Source organism: Lissotriton vulgaris, chromosome 10 (genome assembly GCF_964263255.1).
Source record: "Lissotriton vulgaris chromosome 10, aLisVul1.2, whole genome shotgun sequence".
Classification (NCBI taxonomy): Eukaryota; Metazoa; Chordata; class Amphibia; order Caudata; family Salamandridae; genus Lissotriton; species Lissotriton vulgaris.
The window spans coordinates 893,178,511-893,198,078 of NC_141698.1; the positions used below are offsets into that span (position 1 = coordinate 893,178,511).

The following is a 19,568-nucleotide window of genomic DNA, read 5'->3' on the forward strand; positions in this document are numbered from 1 at the left end:
TGGTATTTCTGTGGTGGAAAGCTCTGGAATCTGCATGGATCCACAAAATTCCACCCGCCCCGCATTCCCCAAAGTCTTCCAAGAAAAATGGTACCACACTTGTGTGGGTAGGCCTACTGCCCTCCACAGGATATGCACCACAATGCAACATGGACAAACCACATTTTGACACTGAAAACTGACCTAGCTGTAGATTGTGAACCCTACCTCTGCAGGCATCCAGGGATACCTAGCAAACCTACACATTTTTGAGAACTAGACACCCAGGGGAATACAGGATGGAGTGACTTGTCTGGCTCCCACCAGGTTCTGTTACCGAGAATCCCTTGCAAACCTCAAAGTTTGTGAAAAAACATATTTTACTCACATTTCTGCGGTGGAAAGTTCTGGATTCTGCATGGATTTACAAAATTTCACAGACCCAACATTCCCCAAAGTCTTCTGAGAAAAGTGGTACCTCAGTTGTGTGGATAGGCCTAGCGCCCTGTGACAGGAAATGGGCCAAATCACAACGTGGACACACCACATTTTCACAGTGAAACAGACCCTTTTTTTGAAAAGTGCCTAGCTGTAGATCTTGAATGCTAGCTCTGCTGGCACCTAAAAAAAACTAGCAAACCTATACATCATTTAAAACTAGACACCCAGGACAATACAGGATGGGGTGACTTGGGTACCGAGAATAGCTGGCAAACCGCAAAGTTTGTGAAAAAACATATTTTACTCAAATTTCTGTTTTGGAAAGCGCTGAAATCTGTGTGGATCCAAAAATTCCACCCCCCTCACATTCCCCAAAGTCTTCCAAGAAAAATGGTACACAATTTGTGTAGGTAGGCCTAGAGCCTGCGACAGGAAGCCACCCAAAATGCAACATGACACACCACATTCTCACAGTAAAATCTAACAATATTTTTGCAAGGTGCCTAGCTGTAGATTTTGAACCTTAGCTCTGCCGGCATCAAGGTAAACCAAGCAAACCTATGATTTTTTTTAATCTACAGACCCAGGGGATTCCAGGATGGAGTGATTTCTCTGGCTCTTGCCTGGTTCTGTTACCCAGAATCCTTTGCAAATCTCAAACTTTGTAAAAAAAAAAAAAATTTACTCACATTTCTTTGGTGGAAAGTTCTGTAATCTGCATGGATCCACAAAATTCCAACCGCCCCGCATTCCCCAAAGTCTTCAGAGAAAATGGTCCCTCACTTGTGTGGGTAGGCTTTATGCCCTTCGGCAGGAAATAGGCCAAATCGCACATTTTCAAAGTGAAAACTGACCCTTTTTTTGCAAAGTCCGTAGATGTAGATTTTGACAGTGCCATTTTGTTTTCAAAACAGTAACATGACATTTTTGTTGGCCACGGTTTATGAGAAGTGTTCGACACAATATTATATGTTTAGATTTTTGAACATATTTCAGGCACATGCTAGCTCTGTTATGTCATGGTACAGTGATTCATGCATAGGGCTTTACATTGTTTTTATGTTTGGGGGCATTAAGTTTGAAACATCCTCTTTGGAGTTGTCACGTTGTGCATGTCCCATGAGTTTATTAGCACTTGGCCACAAGGTAGATATGGTTAATTGTAGTAGGTTTGTGCCAGTAATGAAACCCTTTGCAAAGTTCTTACTGCAGAAAATGTATACTTAATCCCTAACAAATAACAAACCTTGGAAGTGGAAATACACACTCAATACCCTTTTAGCTGCTATCAAAATGTATTACATCAGAGGAAATTGAATGATAAAGATAAGAAATATAAAGCTATAGCAGTGCGTTTCTAGATCAAAGGCACCCTTTGACAAATAACCTGTTCTTCCTTATGCCTAAGTGCTCTTTCAACAGGGAACAACAAACAGAAACATGACAGTTACACCTCAATGTTTACTAACCGGAAAAGAATAGCAAGTGTGTGAAACAGGCACCATTTAAATTATCCTCGCTTGAGAGAATTGGCAAGATTCAATCTGATAAAGTGGTCATTTGATCTGTGGTGTGAATCTCTGGGAGGAGATCGAGGCAATGCTTCCAGTATAAATGTAGGTGTCCTGCATTGATAAATTCACCAAGATCTTGAACATAGTATTGAAGTCAAATACTCACTACAGTCTCATCTCTCAGACATGAAGATCGCTGTGGTGTTCCTGCTGGTGGGCGTTAGCACTTGCTATGGTAACAAACTTTTATTTTACAGAGTTGTATGTACTGCTATTCTAAGGAAGATCGTTGTTTTATTGTCTGTCCATTTGTCAACTAACACCTTCATTCACTTCTGACTCACACAACTACTTTTAAAGTTGATTAATTAGAAATTCAAGGCAGTTGAATAATGAAAATTGAATTAAGGGAATTCCATGCCCAATATGCTAAGATGCTTGCAAGATTCCCATTACCCATAGCCTTGAAATTCAACTCATATTTTATAGTGAAGACTGGCAGAGGAAGGCAGTCATACGTAAATGTAAATATCTAACCTGTATAGAGATTTTAAGCCTCTCGTCTTGCTATTACTCCATCAGCAGCAACAAGGAGACTATTAAAGTTTAAAAGGTAGGGTGGGGGTCAAAACTGTGATGTCAGGTGTCAAAAGGAATATGTCTTCACTTCCTTAACTGCTGATATTTTGTTGAATCAATATCAGTGAAAGAGTTGCACATGGAAATGAAGGGATTATATAGCACTGGTGTGTGGCATTGAAAAGACTAATGGTAGAAGCATAAATGAAGCATATTTAACTTGTATTGACCTCAATAACCTTAAGGTCCAGCATGGCACACATACCGAATTCTGAGCAAATAACCTTGACTGGTATGGCATGATATAGGATCCACATGCTTGGCGACTCCATAAATGATAATGGGTACTATATCCATGGAGCCCTCCTTTTAGTGTTGTGTTTAATTTATGCTACTCAAACATGTCATTAACCCCTGCTAGTGCACCAATAATTGTGGCTTGTTTTACAGGGATTTAGCTGAAGGTGGGTCTTCCAACTGAGGTTCCTGTTAACAATACATCAATAATATGGTATAGGCAATAAACAATATGCAAGCTGACTTGGCTCTGGTCATGGTCAAATTCACAAATGTATATTTAACAAAAGTGGTGCAATGACACTCTCTTTTCAATTACATTTCGACCTGTGAGAGGTCCCCCTGCTCTGCTGTTGTGTAACTGAACAGCAGATCAGAAATTATTGTGTAACTCGCCAATAATCAAAATTAACACGTCTGGAGCACACATCTATACTACTTTTCCATCTTCTCCTGGCTATGGTCCAAATCCACAAAACAGTGAGGATGATCCAGACCAAATTCCATCTTTTCCTTTAGGGATATTAGTGTTCACTGGTATCTAGCAAAACTACGCTGCTGGCCTTCCTAAATGACAAAACCTAGTACCTTACAACATATTTCATTGCAAATTGTTACAAAAGGTCCATCTCAAAATATTTAAGAAAACATATTTTTCCATTCTTACAGCAAACTGTTTCCAAAACATAGGCTAGCCACCTATTTTCTAACTTGAGTACTGTTGGATAATAGACATGCTATTGAAGCATTTTTTCAGTGATATGGTAAATTCATATTTTAGGGTTTTGAATCATTATTTAAAAACTGACACCCTTGATCTTTTTTAATACGTTTAAGTGAAATATTAAGGATATTCTAACAAAATCGGTCTGGCAATAAAGCTTAGCTGTGAGATTCCTCTAAATAAATATGGGAGTTGTAATTCAGGAGCAAATCCATCAAATGATCTCTTAAATGCGATGTTATCACTACAGGTAAAACAACAATGTCACTGCTATGCAATCATACATGTTTTTTACATTAAGAATAACATTTTACTACTAGATACTTGTGTTTTAAAATGAATCATGATTCTTCCAACTGATATTATATCTTAGCATTTCATGGAGTATGTCCTTTATGTTTTAGATCCTGTAGTTTATGTAGGAATTGATGCACCAAGTCTAAAACCGAGTGTGTTTGTGAGTGGGTTAATGAGAGAGTAAATGATTGACTAGGTTTTTGAGTGAATTAAAACTCATATACAGTTCATTCCACACTCCTATTTAACTTCAGATGTTTGTACGAAATCTTAAAAAGCATATTGCAGACTGTCATGTATTTTAGTTCTAGGTTTTGTTCACTCACATGGTGGTGATGATTATGTTCAATTAACCAGGGAGGGTACGTTCTATAGTACAAATTGTCTTGTAACGATTGTTTATTGCAAGGTTCCTCCAAATAAATACATGTATTTAACATAAAAGGCTAATCACTATAATAATCTCTTACAGTTACATTTGTCACTTTGGGCACTACAGAAAAACCTTAGTGATCTAATCATGCATGCTCTCTGTGCATTTAGTATAATGTGAAGACTTAAAAATAGTACATCTGTTGTGAATTAATTCTTAATCCCAGCAACTGGCCCTAAATCTGGACATTTCATGATTTTATGAACATGATCCAGTTTTAATCTGGACACAGTCAAATATATGTGTACTGTTTTTATAAAGTTTAGAAATGGAGAGATTTCTGAGTAGTGTCAGAAGCACTTTTTTTTTTAAATGGAGTACAAGAAAGGTTACAGACTTTTATAGCCTACCAACTGAGATGCTCTATTGAATAATCTGGGTTCCTTCTATATCTATGTAGCACAAGGTGTTAAACAAGGTGCTATTTATCATACCTCATACATAACGATACTCTAATGTACGTTAGTTATTGGGTTTTGTTAAATATCGCCAATTAAGAGTTTTGTAAAATAACATGTGGATTTTTATGTTCTCTGGACATGGTATGGTGAATACTGTACACATTTCCCTATTAAATTTAGGCAGGTTTTCCCTGTCAAAATTTAAGGAAAGTTGAGATATTTAATCTAATGTATGTTTAACGGATATGATACATACCTCCCAATTCAAAATTCCCACCAATACACAAACAGGACTTTACACACGGCTCGGAAAATACCAACCGATTCAAAGTCAGGCCCTTTGCCTGCTAAACGATGTATGGTAATTAGCTGTAACAAGCTATTAGAGATGTGAGACTTTGAAGATTTAAGGATTTCAGTCAAATCCTGGGATTGAATAAGTTATTGGCCCAATTATTTGTGTGTGTGTGTGTATATATCTATAACTATCTATTTATCTATATATATATATACACACACACACACACACACACACACATATATATATATATATAAATGTATATATGGAGTAAGAGAAAGCGTGTGGTGAAACGAAAATATATAAAGTGCATACAGCAAATTTAACTGTCATTATTATTACAGGTATTGTGCACCAACATGAAGGTGGCGAATATGGTCGCCCACCCAGTGGCGTAAAGGTCCCCGAAACAAACTGTCTTGAAATAGTTCTGGTAAGTTCAACACATAAATTGCCTTTGCTTACAACATTACATGAGAGAATAGTACACAGTATATTAGCCTACAGTGTGTTAACTAATATGTAGCTTCTATTAGGATCCATTGTTGTGAGCATTTAAAGTCTGACCTGCCCCTTATGATGCCTCAGTGTATAAGTACCTCCATGCAAAGAGGAGAGTGTTCAATGATGCCTGCAAAGGGCTATTTCACTTGCTCTAACAGTAATCCCAAAAAATAACCTTCACTGAAACTGAGATGACATATGTCCTGCTGTATCCCTTCAAGAGTGAGGTTTTACTGTGCATAGTGGTATGAAGCAAGAACCTATTTAAAGCTGTAGGAAGGGTGTTCTTGAACTAATATTGTGTCAGACGTGCTGGCTAGGTATTGGAAATGTCACAATTTGATTCTCCATTGCGTTAATCGTATATTAAAATGACAATAAATAGTTTTTATTTAAACAATGTAGACAGGGCATTACGGAGGACAGTCACAGTATTAACATACATGGGCGCATTAACTCCACCCTCTGAAATGTAATTGAGTCAAGCATCATTTGGGCATGAGAATTATGCATTAGTGATGATCTCTGGATTCAACATCAAACACTGGAGTATTTAGTGTGACACAATGCAGACCTATTTGAGTCCCAGTAGAGAAATCCAGCTAGGACCAGGTAACTAATGCATGGTTAATGAATTATTTCTAATAAATGTACTTTAAATTTCTTTTAGAAAAAAGATGTGAAAAATCTTCTGACTGCCTTACAAAAACTATTCTGCTCCTACGAAAACTGCAAGGTAAAAATATTCTCTTCTCAATATATAGATTTACAGTTCATGTTGACATCAACGACCCCTCTGGGACTGTGCAGTCTGCATCTGAGGTTTATGTGTCTCTCACAGAGGGAACAGGATTGAGTGGAGTGGTGTGGCTCACTGGTTAGAGGCAGCAGACCCGAGAGCAGAGGTCGGCCCGGGACCAGGGTTCAATTCCCGATGCGGCAGGGTCCTGGACCAGGGTCAGCGGACTCGATAATTCTCATCTCGGTGCCTACTCTAACCAGGAATCACACTTGGCAACTCTGGGCATTAGCTTGCCTCATCTCCACAACGGCCCCCCACATACGCCGAGGATGCCTTGGAGATACCCAGTAGGGACCATCTCACAGGGAAAGCCGGGACGGGTTCCCCAGCGGTCTACTGCGCAGAGATACTCCTTCGGGAGTCGATTCTAGCGCATTACAAACCCACAATTAATTAATTAATTAATCTCTTAACCTAGCTCACTGGGTTAGTTGCCTTTTCACAAAATCTGTGTGTACATTTTAGATCAAAGGCTTTAAATACATCAATTCGATTCAAATGTTCATATCTCCAAGATGGTGAAATGGAGTACCCTTACACCAGGTTCTAGTAATATTTGCTATTTCCAGAACTATGAAATGTTAAATTGTTTGTCCAAGCACTGTGGAAGAACACTGATTAGTATTATTCTCATGCATTTCTGTAGCCAGAATCTAAAAATCACATCACTGCTTCCAGAAGAATTAGGGTGGTATGTATGCCTTATCACTTTCCACATAACCAACATTTCATCTAGAATTCACACAAATCTCTCTTAAATTACACTGAATGGTGTGTCTCGGTCCTCATATAAATCTCTCCTGTGAAGTCATCGTTTAAAGCTACAAATGTACCCGAATCATGATTTTTGTTTTTAGTGCTGGTAGCCCAGTACACTGACCCACACAGTAATGTTTGTCACTTGGTGTGACCTCTTATAAACTATATTTACAAGGCTGTATCACCTACAACTCCCTGTTTACCATGGTTAGTGCATTTCACCTACCTTCTACCACTGTGTTTTTGTGTGCCCGGCACCTCACTACTTAGCACTGTGTTCCCCATACTTATTTCTGATAGCATTTTATGTTCTGCACCTGGTTGCTGACCATTCTATGTGCTCTACACCCCATTTATACTCTACAGCAGTATGACTCCCACTATATATCAGGGGCGGTCCTTCATTAGATTTTATGGTGTTTACCTCCCACCTCAGTTGCAAGCCCCCTCACGCATTGCCATTACCCAAAAGTATTAGATTTACTCCAGCATTGTGTTGTTAATGTATCTGGGTGGGATATGGCATGACTAATCCTGCTGATAGGTAGTCAGCAACTACAGCTTGATGCGCAGATCAGGTTTGACAGGTCTGTTACTGTGGTCAACCAAACATGGTTACTTTTAGCTTCTTGAACCTGCGCTGCTAAGGAGCCAGAGGGAAACGCAGCACAGCTGGCACAGTTTCATTTGAAGCACTGGGTTCATCTGGTCACACTAATTATTTGCTTTGCTCTCATTCTTAATAAAATCCACATGAAAGCAATGCATGTATTTGTTGTTTTTAAAGCTGACCTATCTGCACTGACGAGTGCTTTGAAGGCAGTGGAGGGTTCAATACCATTAACAATACAATACAATACAATACAATCCCATTTTTGAAGTGCACAGATAAACTCCAAGGGGGCATTACAGCACTAGAGATTACTACAGAACATGGCACATCGCTGTATGGCTATATTCTTAAGCATTACAGGGATTGGTCATGTTTTTGTTACTAGCAGAGTCAAGTGATTCATTTCCTCGCACAAGTTTGAAGAGGGCAGATTTGTTCTGTGTCTTCTCCAGCCCAGGGTGTGTACTTGTAGGCCCTGATGGGTAGCTGTTTTCTGAATTCATATTATGCATACTCTAGTTTCTCATGATTCTATCTGTCCCTGCGCTATATACTAGCTGCAGTATGCATTCCAACCTCTACAGAGCTGTAAATGTGCCAAAGATGCCTTTGTTTTGTCCTCTGTGTTTTCAGCTTATTCTGGGCTCAAGACATATATAAGGGTAACCATATTTGAGATATACTGATATGCTTTTTCTGGCCGTACAACTTTTTAAATCTGTCTTTTCATTCCCAAGGAAGAACAGAAATAATGTGACCCAATTAACACACGGAGCAGTCAGAACCCAGGGATCCAATTGTAGCAACTAAGAGGCATTGGAGTGGCAAAACATTCTTCATAGTGTATAAGTCCCCTCGCATTCTGCTTAATTGACAGGAGTTTCTCTTGCTCACACATGCTCTCAAGAGCCATCATCCAGTGGGCGTGTTGAGGCAGAGCTCCCAAGGAAGTAATTTCGCACAGGGCATCATCTCCGATAGCTTTTTGAACACATCAAGATATGTAAACCCTCATCTCAGTAAAAACCACAGGAAGACTGTATTGCACACAGGGTAATTTAAGAGGCTAGGAGTGAAAACCATGCCTGATGCTGCGTAGAGTGCTGTACACATCCTAGCCTTCTAATGGGTGCCAACATTTCTGATGAATTGTTGAACTAACTTTACAATACATGTACAGGGTTGTTAGCAAATTTTTCATTTTAATTCATAACAATAAGATTTGTTGATACTCTCACATGCAATGAAATATTGCAATAATATTCACAATTGTGATATTTTTAAATAGTTATTGCACATACATTATTGTCAAAAGTCTCAAAGTAAGTACAGAACTTCAGATGAGTAATTAAATGCAGCAAAGAAGACATAATCATTCTATCAAGTTGTCTTGAAGGCAACGTATCTGTTATATAGAAATAATAGTAACCAATGTCTGTGGCACTGCTGGAGGAAGGGAGAGCTGCTCCTCTTGGAACTATTGGAATGCTTTTACTTTATCTATTGAGATCCACACAGGCAGTCAGTACTATGAAACTCAATTAATAGAATATCCTTCCTGCTGAAATCATGCATCCTTCCCTTCTCTTGCAGATATGAACTCTGTATGTCATTTGTGATTAATTGCTGATCTTTTTCTCCAGGACCATGATTGCAGCCTGGAAGAATGGACCAACCTGTTAGCTGAAGTCAAATACACACTGGTAGAGTATTGCTAAAATATTTTCATATTAATTCTCTTTATTTTAAGAGGTGTTTCAGAATGATTTTTCAGTGGCAAAAATAAGATCCATCATTGCAGTATTTTTTCATTTTATAATCCTATGTCAGTGAAACTATTGCAATCTATGATCAGGTCTTTGGACGTCAGATAAGGGACTCACTAACTCTCTGTATACTAGGCCACGATGACTCACTGGGTCATAACAAAGAGGAGCAAGCGGTAGTTTTTCTGGGGTATGCTGTACTTCGTATCATTTTGGCAGCTCGCTGGAAAGACGTAGACCCCCCTACTTTTCATATGTGGCTTAGTCGCTTTCTTGCAATCTATAAACAAGAAACCGCAATATATGCTACTAGGGGGAGAAAAATGAAAGCAATAGGAGCACAGATTTGGGACCCGATTACAAGATGGTACACAAATGAGGTTCTCCAATTAGGTTCTGCCGATGATTAATGGACATCTCTTTTGTTTCTCAGATTCCTGATCGTTTAATCTGCTTATATTTTTCTGTTGTCATTTTTTATTTTTATTTTTCATTCTTTTTCTCTTTCCTCTCTGGTGTTATTATCCCACTTGATATTTTATAAATTGTTTTGTTAATTAAGCTATTTGATCATCTGCTGTACCAACTTCTGTTTCTTTTTGAATCTTATGTATTAACTATGAATTTGTCAATAAAAAAAAAAAAAAGAAACTATTGCAATCTATGATATTTTAAAGACTAGTGTGCAATCATACCTTTGTATTGTTTTAGTCTAATTATTTTGTTCACAACCTATAACATATACAATTTTCTTTTGCTGTGTCATTTAGGAAGCTTATAGTTGTGAAAACATTTGTTGTATTATTTTATTATTTTCAGGAACACACTGGATGTGCTGTGGATCATCTTCTGTTAGGTGGAAATCCAACATTGGTAAGTTCCTAATTGCTGGCTTGTTTTGTTCTCCCATTCCAGAATTATATCTTATCTCCTATTCTATCCTTGACTCACATTTTCAGTCTTTGGAGATGTCTCACCTCGGTACCTCAGTGGAGTTCTATATTAATTGTCTCTGGTGATGTCTCCATTGAGAATCTCAGTTCAGAATTTGATGTCTCTTTCTGGTGATGTCCCCCACAAGTATCGCAGTACAGTACTTGTTGGGTATCTTCAAGGTGAGGATAGCTCTTTTAAAGGGTTTTATAAACCCTCCATTGCAGCACTTTGATAGTTCTGATAAGGCTACACCAGCTCAATGTACATGATAGCTCAACTCTCAGGTGACGATATATAGCCCTCCACCCCAAGAGGTCTAAACCCAATATGGCTCACCTAGGAGGGTGCTTCAGTCTTACTCCTGCGACTAGCCCAGATGTAAAGTCACTTCACTTTGGTGTAGATGGTATGTACTTCTATAATGATTGCTCTCACCCTTATTTTAATAACCCATACAGGGCCTAATTACGATGGCTGACAGACTTCTGTCCATCTGCCATCTTCCCGTGGATGAGGACTGCCCAGCTATATGGTGGTGGTCCCACATTTGCAATTACAATGTGGCCACCACCACGGCAGACGCAAAAGGCATTTTTTCCATTGCAGTGGCTGCTGCTGGCTGCAGCACCTGCTGCAATGGAAAAAAGGCAGGTTTTGGTTTTCCCTGCACTATGCGGCAGGCACCACGTGGTGTCTGCCACATGGTGCAGGAAAACTGCAGGGGGGAACCAATTGCCGCCCAAGTGCAAACTGCCCCTGCACAAGGTTTGCCCACAACGGGCCCCCAAAGGCAATTCCACTAGCCTTTCCCTGGCGGGTGAACCGCCATTGAAAAGCTGGTGGGGAGCAAGCATTATAATCTCACCAGCGGTGTGGCACCATGTCATATATTACAAGTTGAGACACTACACAGAACCGGCGGGCTCTTGGAGCCAGTCGAATACGTGGCAGTCGGTGTTTCGGACCACCACGGTGCTGCCCCCATCCTAATATTGCGTGCGAAAATGGCCTCACGATGGCGGGCTCACCATCATCGTAATGACCTCCATGGTCTTTTGACCCAAGAACTTGATAAAGTGTTTGGAGTTCCTGGAAGTTTTAGGCCCACTTCAATGATTGTTTGCAGCGAAAATATTCATACTGGTTCGCTAATACACGCCATTATACTTTATTGAATCTTTTTGATTCTTCAACATAGATTGGAAGAATCAGTAGGTCTGGTGTTGGTGTCAGTGCTTAGGAACAATTTCATTTTTTGGGTGGAAGCTCCCAATGAGTGAAGCCAGGTTGGTACGTTTTCCCTATCATGTGCATTACTAAAATCTCACATTTTGTCAGTTATGTTTTTCCAGGCTTCTGTAGTATCCTCATGTGTGTCTTCCTGTTACCACTCTGCACCATAGCACCCATGACTAACTTTAAGAAGCTGTGTTGTGTAGACTTCTGAGATGTTTCATGCCTTGGCATGTATTGATTGCTATGAACATGTACTAAATAATCCCTTTGGTGAAATTTCAAAAGGATTTCTTGTAGATGAATACCATGCCCATAGCAATGCCATTCAGAGTGCTTTAAGAAGACTGGAAATCCATTCTCCTCACACAATATAAGTCTCTGCTGCTGACACTGTGGTGAATGTGCAAGCAGCACAGGGTTGATTAGAGTTGTTAAACTGTGAGCAGACGTGGGCAGCAGGCTCCATTTGATACATGGCAAAAGTCTAAATAAAACTTGGAAATGGTATTTGTTAATGGAGGAATCTTTATTTTCAGAAATCATTAATCTTGAAATAACTTTTCTAGTCCAAATTAAATTTGGATGTGGGAAAATTAAAAATGTCTGTAGCAACATGGTGGGATGGTTATCAAATTAGGATTTTCATGGGGTCCGAAGCAGTAACTCAGTACTAAACAGAAACAGAATTAAAAGCATTTGTTTATGTAGGTTTAAGAGCTCCATCTCACATAAAGTGAGCACAAACAGTGCTAACTTAAGAAAGGTCTGTGTCACAGTTTTGAGCTGACTGAGTTCTTAAAAAGTTAAAATACAGCAGTTTTTTACCACTTTGGATAAAGGATAATAGCTGTTTGTCACTGTAAATGTAAAACAAAGCTCTCCAAATGACTGGGAATGGGGATGACGGTGTTGATGTATTTAAAATATACAACAGCATAGAACAACACAACTGACACATAAAGAGAACACAACAGTCAAAAGAGAATACAACACAACTTCTGGAGTAAGGAAAATCAACAGCACAGTGTAATTATAGCAAAACACAACAGCCCAAAATACAAATAGAATATCACCAGATTAAAACTGTCAACACAACACTTATATATAAGCATTTATTTACACATATTGCCAACCCCAAAATCTGTTTTTATAATATAGGGGTAAAAGTGTTTGCGCCAAGCACTTCCTCACTTATCACGAAGGACATATAATAGCAAAGGGCAAAAATGTTTTGTGGTTCAGCTCAATTTATTTCATGTATGAGATTCATGCAGTTAACATTTTTTGGATTGGAGGACAATCTAAGCTCACATCATTTACAGTTTCTCTGTTGTCTTCTAGGAGACAATTGCGGCTGAAGTTGGAAGGGCTCTGCAAAAACTCCGTGACCCAGTCAGAGATCTTCTGGTAATAACTTATTTGTGTTAGAATTGCTGCCCAATTTAGCTATTGACTGGCAATTAAATACATAATTTCCTGTTGCTTTGAAATATAAGGACCAATGTAAGCAAACAAGAGAGGAGGCATGAATCTTCCCTGACCCCACACTGTATATGCAGGAATTGCTGGCTGAAATCTTAAAATAAATATATTTACATGTTGTCCCAAGTTTCCTCTTAAATGAAAATGCATGGCTGTATTCAGAGCCCCCTATGGCATTTAGGCTTCTACTTTGCAATTAAACTTGGAAATTAAAGAATGTTTCCATTAAACCTCACTGGCTACAAAGAAACATGCTCAAACTATAAGTGTGTACACTAGGAAAGGCAGCCCTTAAACTGCTACAGTATCCTCCAGAGAAGAAACATAAAAGGATTTTGAAGATTTTGGCTCTGTCTCCAACCATCGCTCTTTACTGACCACCACTAGATATTCTAGCCAGAGCAAGATGCGGACTTTTAATGCTGTACTCACAGAAATCCTCACTATTGTATCTTCTGAAGCTCTTTACTGTTTTGACGTTAGCTGCACTATGCACTTCTTCATCCATGACATTAGCAAATTTCTTGAAAATACAAGTGGTCATTTGATAAAAGAAATACAAGTGCTCCAAAGGCTGGCTGTCAAATGCACTTTCTACACTCAGTTACGACTGAGATCAATACCCAACTCCCATCGCTACTTCCCTGTTAAGGATCCATGTCCTTGTTCAGATCTATTTCCACAAAATTGCTCCTAATTGCCTCTCACTGTCAGAAACTTCAATCCAACTCAAATCTCCTTCACTCATCCATCAAACTATTTAACAACACTCCTTCTTTCAAGCTTTCTCATTTTGGAGGCTTTCTGCAGAATATTGTCTTTGGACAGTCATCTAGAACATTTTCCATCACGCTCACAGATACATATGGGCATGATTAGTTTGTCTGGAGGATTCAGTGATATGTTGTGTTTCACTAATCCCCAAAAATAAATACATCACATTATTGTTTTTTAATGAGTTACACATCTGGGGAAAAAAGTACTCTTATGAGCCAGAAATCCTCAGCTGCAGAGGTTTCAGTAAGCCTACACTATTTTCCCAGCAAGGGCTGATCGCTGCAACTTTGTTCTACTTTAACAAACAAGGTTTAACTATGCAGGGTATTCTGCATCTATTGACAAGTTCTCCCTATGAAGGACCATGCAACAGGCTAATTCTGATCTTCAAAGGGTCCCTTATGTCTAGAGTGTCACAGTGAGCTAAAAAATATTGTACTGAGTGAGGCCCTGCATTATAACCAGTGGTTGATGTTAATTCAACATTCCACCCTTCACATTTTTGTTTCTCCCATTTAAGGTTCAGACCATAATTAAACTAAAAAGTGGTCACATTTTCTGTTTGAAACTGGTATTCTATGTAGCAGCAAATCTTGTTCAGCTGTCCTTACCAGAGAGGGTACCCGGCCTGGTGGAGCTGTCCTTGGCTGTATCTTAAAGCCTTAACAGCTGTACAATTTCAAATTCCAAAAAGAGACTAAGCCCGAAAATGTCAATCTTAACTGAGACTTCATCCATTGGCTCTCAAAAACAATGCCTTCTCCTTGGACACTGCCTCATGCCTGGTCCATCTGAACTGCTACAATCTCAGAGACTTTTTGCAGAAATGTCTTCTAAATGCAATGGTAACCGGGCCCAATCCACTATTTGGATCCAACTCATGCCCCATTCCTGTCACCAAATATATTTTTACTTCTCTTTTTTGCAGATTTATATAGAGCAAACTCGACCTGAAGGTATTGAAGCGCTTTACATGAGTACTGGTTACGTTACTCAAGGACACATTCCAATTTTTTTTTTTGGGTACGCACGGGGAGATTAAGCGATTTGCTCAGAACCACAGGATGTGGATGCGACCCCGAAGCTCAAATCATGGTTTCCGAGCTCCAAAGTTTGCAGCTCCAGCCGTCAGACCAGATCCTCTCCCTTTGATCAGACCTTGCACAATTAGATGTCTGCGGTTGGTGCTTTGATATGTTAAGCACTCGTTTTCACTACAACTTTAAAAATTCATATCTCTGCTACTACTGATTGGATTATGGTGATTTTGGTGACACATAGTTTATTAAAATGTACTCTATTTATCTAAATTCATGTGGAATTTTTCTTGTGTTGTACTTTCACTTTATTAATGGTTGTGAGCTGAATACATAATTACACATTGCCTCTAAAATTCCCCTGACTGCTTTGGGCCAAGCTTCCAGAGTGTTAAGCACAGATTAATTTAGAGACTTTGGTGGTTCATCCTGACAGGGTTTGGGCCTGTTCCTTGAGCAGGATTTACACCCCACTCTACCTACAATGCGATTTCTCACAGTGGCTACGCTTGGACCTTGGGGTAGAGGGTCCAAGATCAAAGAGGCTGCAGCCACTACATTAACCTTGCTACATTTTATCAATACTAGCAATGGCTCATTAGTTGGCCCAGAGTTCCTAATGTGAACCATATGCTCCTCCAATTTGTTGGAAGATTACAGATGTGCCTCAAACGTTTGGTACAGTGGGGTTCCTCATATTAGCACTCTTCACCATGTTTTATCCTTCTAAATCATAGCCTAGTACACAACGTTTGCAGATGCTTTTCTGCACAGTTTTGATTCCACAGGCGGAGGAACAGAGAGGCAAAGTCAATGCTAACAGATATGCTAGGGGTGGGATTCATTTGCTTTTAGACATTATAACTATGGCAGAGTCATGGTCTACTGTTTTTTTGCCCTTTATAAAAGGTCCCACTGAGGCAGCAGTATATTCTCAGAGGGTGATACACCATACATTCATTGTACGAGCAGCAGCGGGCAATTTGCTATGTCATGAAAAAAATTGCTGGAACAATACTTGTAAGGGACTCTAACATAGATGGTTGCATGGACAATACTGTGCTTCATAATTTTTTTTATCAGGGCTATACCTTTGATTTTATTAAAATTACATATATGTAATACTTACTCACAGACTGTTTAAGCTTGCTATCTTCATCCTTTGGTCAGTCAGTGTGTCATTCGCGTTTTTGTTTCCCCAGCACAGCATACAGCATAGTGCAGAGAGTCAGCTCACTTATGCTATAGGCTTATCTCTCCGTGAGTGATGGCATTCTGATCTTGCACAATGTTCACTAACATGAAAATTGGATACAAAAAATGCATTCAAGTTTTACAGTATTAAAAATGTTATTCACAAACAGTAGCAAAGGTTGAAAGCCAGCACCAAACCTATTTACTTTTACAATGCATGTTCATTTTGTAATTTCTGGAGGTTAACAATGAAACCAGTTTCAGGCTTTATAGGGACCCAAGTCAACCAAGGAAAATAGAAAAACAAACAATGGAAATACTGGTAGGTCTGGCTTTAAAGGAATATTGTATAGTGATGGTAAGCACTACAATACAATAAAATGGATATGTATTTTTGTTGAAGCAAAGAACTGTAAAGTAACATTTGTGTAGTTTAAAAGGTCAGGTGAGCTTTCAATTAATACCTAAACATCCTTGTAGGTTGATGACTGCCCTCCTCCCAACTGTGCTGCTGCCAGAGAAAAGCAACATAAATTATGTAGTCATCTAAGATACTTTAATAGCATTATATTGTCATGCATGTGATCCTGAAAGTTCAAGCTCAAGCAGCTGAATAATTAAACTGATCACAGCTGTGTAGAGGACAAGCACTTTTTTTGTGAAATCACATATATTCTACACAATCTAAACATGTACTCTTGTCTCCCAACATGTGGGTGAAGCCAAAGTTCCTCTCTAGTGATGTTCATATACCTGTCAGGCGACAGCTGCACAGGCTTATCAAACGATAGGAATCAACCATGATCAGAACTATAAGAAACAGACCGTGAAGAAATGCATCATTCGATTTCTCTTGACTGTTGTTCAACTATTGAGTATTTTTTAACTGGCCCCACTGACAGAATTTTCACATTATTTAATTTGTCTTTGTTGTTGATACTCCTTTAAGCAAGTGCAGTTTTTGAGCACCTCCCTCCATCTAACTACATTGATATTCTAAGTCTACGCCCTGTCCTTCTGAGTTTGCTCTACGACCTCTTCCCCCACTCTGATTCAGCATCTAACTACATGTAGGATCATCCATGTGTTTCAGCTTGAGCTTTAGTTTGGTCACCATCGCAAATGTTGGAAGTCAGGCAGACACACTTCTATCATACACACACGCTTGGAAAAACGATTCCCAACTGTGATGAAACTTTTGATTCTATTCTGCTCATTGCATGGTAAGGAACCATATTATCTACCCACATCCATCTGTCACCTCCCAACACCACCTGCAGCACTCTGATGACATTTAGAATGGTATTGTGGCTATGCTTACAGTGGCACATAATGATACACCACACTGTTTTTATAGCTTACATTTTCCTTTTGCTTTATGCATTACCCTGCCTGATATGGGACGCTGACATTGTTTTAATATACATGATGGTCTTGTCATTTTTGTTTTGGAAATAATTCTGGAAACTTAGCATTAAACTGCTTTGCACAAATGCACCTTTTTAAAATGATTACTTGAAAATGAAAATATATCATTTTTGTCCATATATATTTTGTTACAATTTTTTTTCTCATACCCAAAATGAAATAATATGTCACATTGATTTACCTTATTATAAAAAGTAACTACTTTTTCTAATTGGAAAGCAATGCATTGTGCTATCCTGTCAAACACATCTCAGTGATCCCCTTTGCTACTTTCTAGATCCAACTTAAAGTCGAGAAACCTGTGTTTGATCTGATATGTAAATTGCTGGTAAGTTGCCCTTCTTAAGTTTTTCTTGTGGTTACCCTTAAATGGAAAGAACTTTGGCCTGTCACATGCCTCAAATAACACACCTAGGGCATCACTTATTTTATTTGTGATGGGGAGTCTGTACTCCTCCGGTCTGTTTATTGTTGTGTGACTGGTTGAAAGCCTACTACTCTAGAGATCACACTGCTACAGCCCTTGTGTCTCTGCTGGGAAGCCACCTTAAAATGCATTACAGATAAACTATCCACCTATTTGTTTTTCTTGCTGTTTACTTCAAGTGGTTGATGGATTTGACTTTGCCCTATTTTGTACCTACAGTGAAGAAGACAGAATGAACAGCAGATTTTTAAAGCACAGACTTAGTCCAAGGGCATCAAGGCGCTGAATACAGACCAGAATACCAGCAGGCAGATGCCCCCTCAGACCCACCTCACAGGCGGGTCTGAGTGAGCATCTTTTGAAAAATTGTGTGTGATTGTTGCCCCAAAAGATCAACCGGGAGAGTGTTCCAAACGTTGGTAGCAGTAAATGAGAAAGATCATCCTTTTGAACCTAGGCACCATGAGGAGATTCTTTTTTGCTGACCTAAGGTTCCTCGAGGGCACATAATGTTGGAATAAAGTCCGGATGCCCATTGGGCCCAGGCCACAGTAGGCATTATGAGTGAGGCAGAGGGTCTTAAACATAATTCTGAGATCCACCGGGAGCCAATGCAGTGAAAGAAGAGAGGAAGAAACTGAGTGATGTTTGGGTAGATCCATCACTAGCCTTGCAGCGCCATTCTGCACCAGCTGCAATCGACGCAGCTGCCCTTTGCTGATACCTAGATAAAGAGCATTGCAGTAATCTAATCTGGACATTATTAATGCAACAACCACCCTTTTAAGGGCATCAAATTAAAGGAGAACTGAGAGATTTTCCTTATAATCCGGATGAGCCCAAAGCAGGTGGCCACTGTCCTAGAGACCTGCAAGTTCAAGGATAAGGAGTCATCCACCACCACTCCCAAGTTTTTACCATGGGAAACAGGAGTAGGACAGGTGCCCAAGGAGTCAGGCCACCACTCCCTAGACCACATGTCTGTTCTGTCTCCAAAAATATGGACCTCCCTTTTCTCGCCATTCAATTCTAGATATTATGACCCATCCATGACGAGACTGCTTGCATGTAGGTTTTAATATTCTGTGCAGAGTCATTGACATTCTGCGTGATCAACACCATTATTTGGGTGTTGTACGCATAGGACAACACTTCCAACGCAAATGATTTCAACACCGTTGCAAGTGGGGCCACATAGATATGAAACAAAGTGGGGCTCAGGGAGTAGCCCTGAGGCACTCCACAAACAAGGAGGGCAGCATCCGAATAAAAACTTCCCAGTTTGACTGTTTGAGACCATTCACCATAAAAAGGAGGCAAGCAGGTCCAAGGCGAAGCCCCCAACACCTATCTCCCTGAGACGCTCCACCAATCTCAAGGGAGACAGGGTATCGAATGCTGCGGTAAGATCCAATAAAATCAAAAGAGTGGTATGTCCTGCATCCGCCTGCACTTGTATATTATCAAGAACCGTAGTGAGGGCAGTCTCCGTGCTATGTGACCTTCTGAATCCATGTTGTGAGCCATCCAGAATGACATGCTCCCTCAGGTAGGCACTCAGTTGAAAGTTCAAATGGGATTCTAGGATCTTGGCTGGAACCGGCATCGGACGCATGGGACAGATTTTTTTTAGATTTGATGGAT

The 19,568-nt window shown here is 39.6% G+C and overlaps 1 protein-coding gene across 1 annotated transcript in view; it reads left to right on the top strand.

The window, feature by feature from the left end:
• The first annotated feature begins 2,092 nt into the window (after positions 1-2,092).
• Positions 2,093-19,568, top strand: part of LOC147688961 (uncharacterized) — a 28,377-nt gene continuing 10,901 nt past the window's right edge. Inside the window, exons 1-7 of the mRNA XM_086939987.1 lie at positions 2,093-2,169; positions 5,308-5,396; positions 6,138-6,203; positions 9,285-9,344; positions 10,227-10,280; positions 12,921-12,986; positions 17,775-17,825. Coding sequence (XP_086796113.1) covers positions 2,121-2,169; positions 5,308-5,396; positions 6,138-6,203; positions 9,285-9,344; positions 10,227-10,280; positions 12,921-12,986; positions 17,775-17,825 — 435 coding nt within the window. The 5' untranslated portion in view covers positions 2,093-2,120. The remainder of the gene's footprint in view (positions 2,170-5,307; positions 5,397-6,137; positions 6,204-9,284; positions 9,345-10,226; positions 10,281-12,920; positions 12,987-17,774; positions 17,826-19,568) is intronic.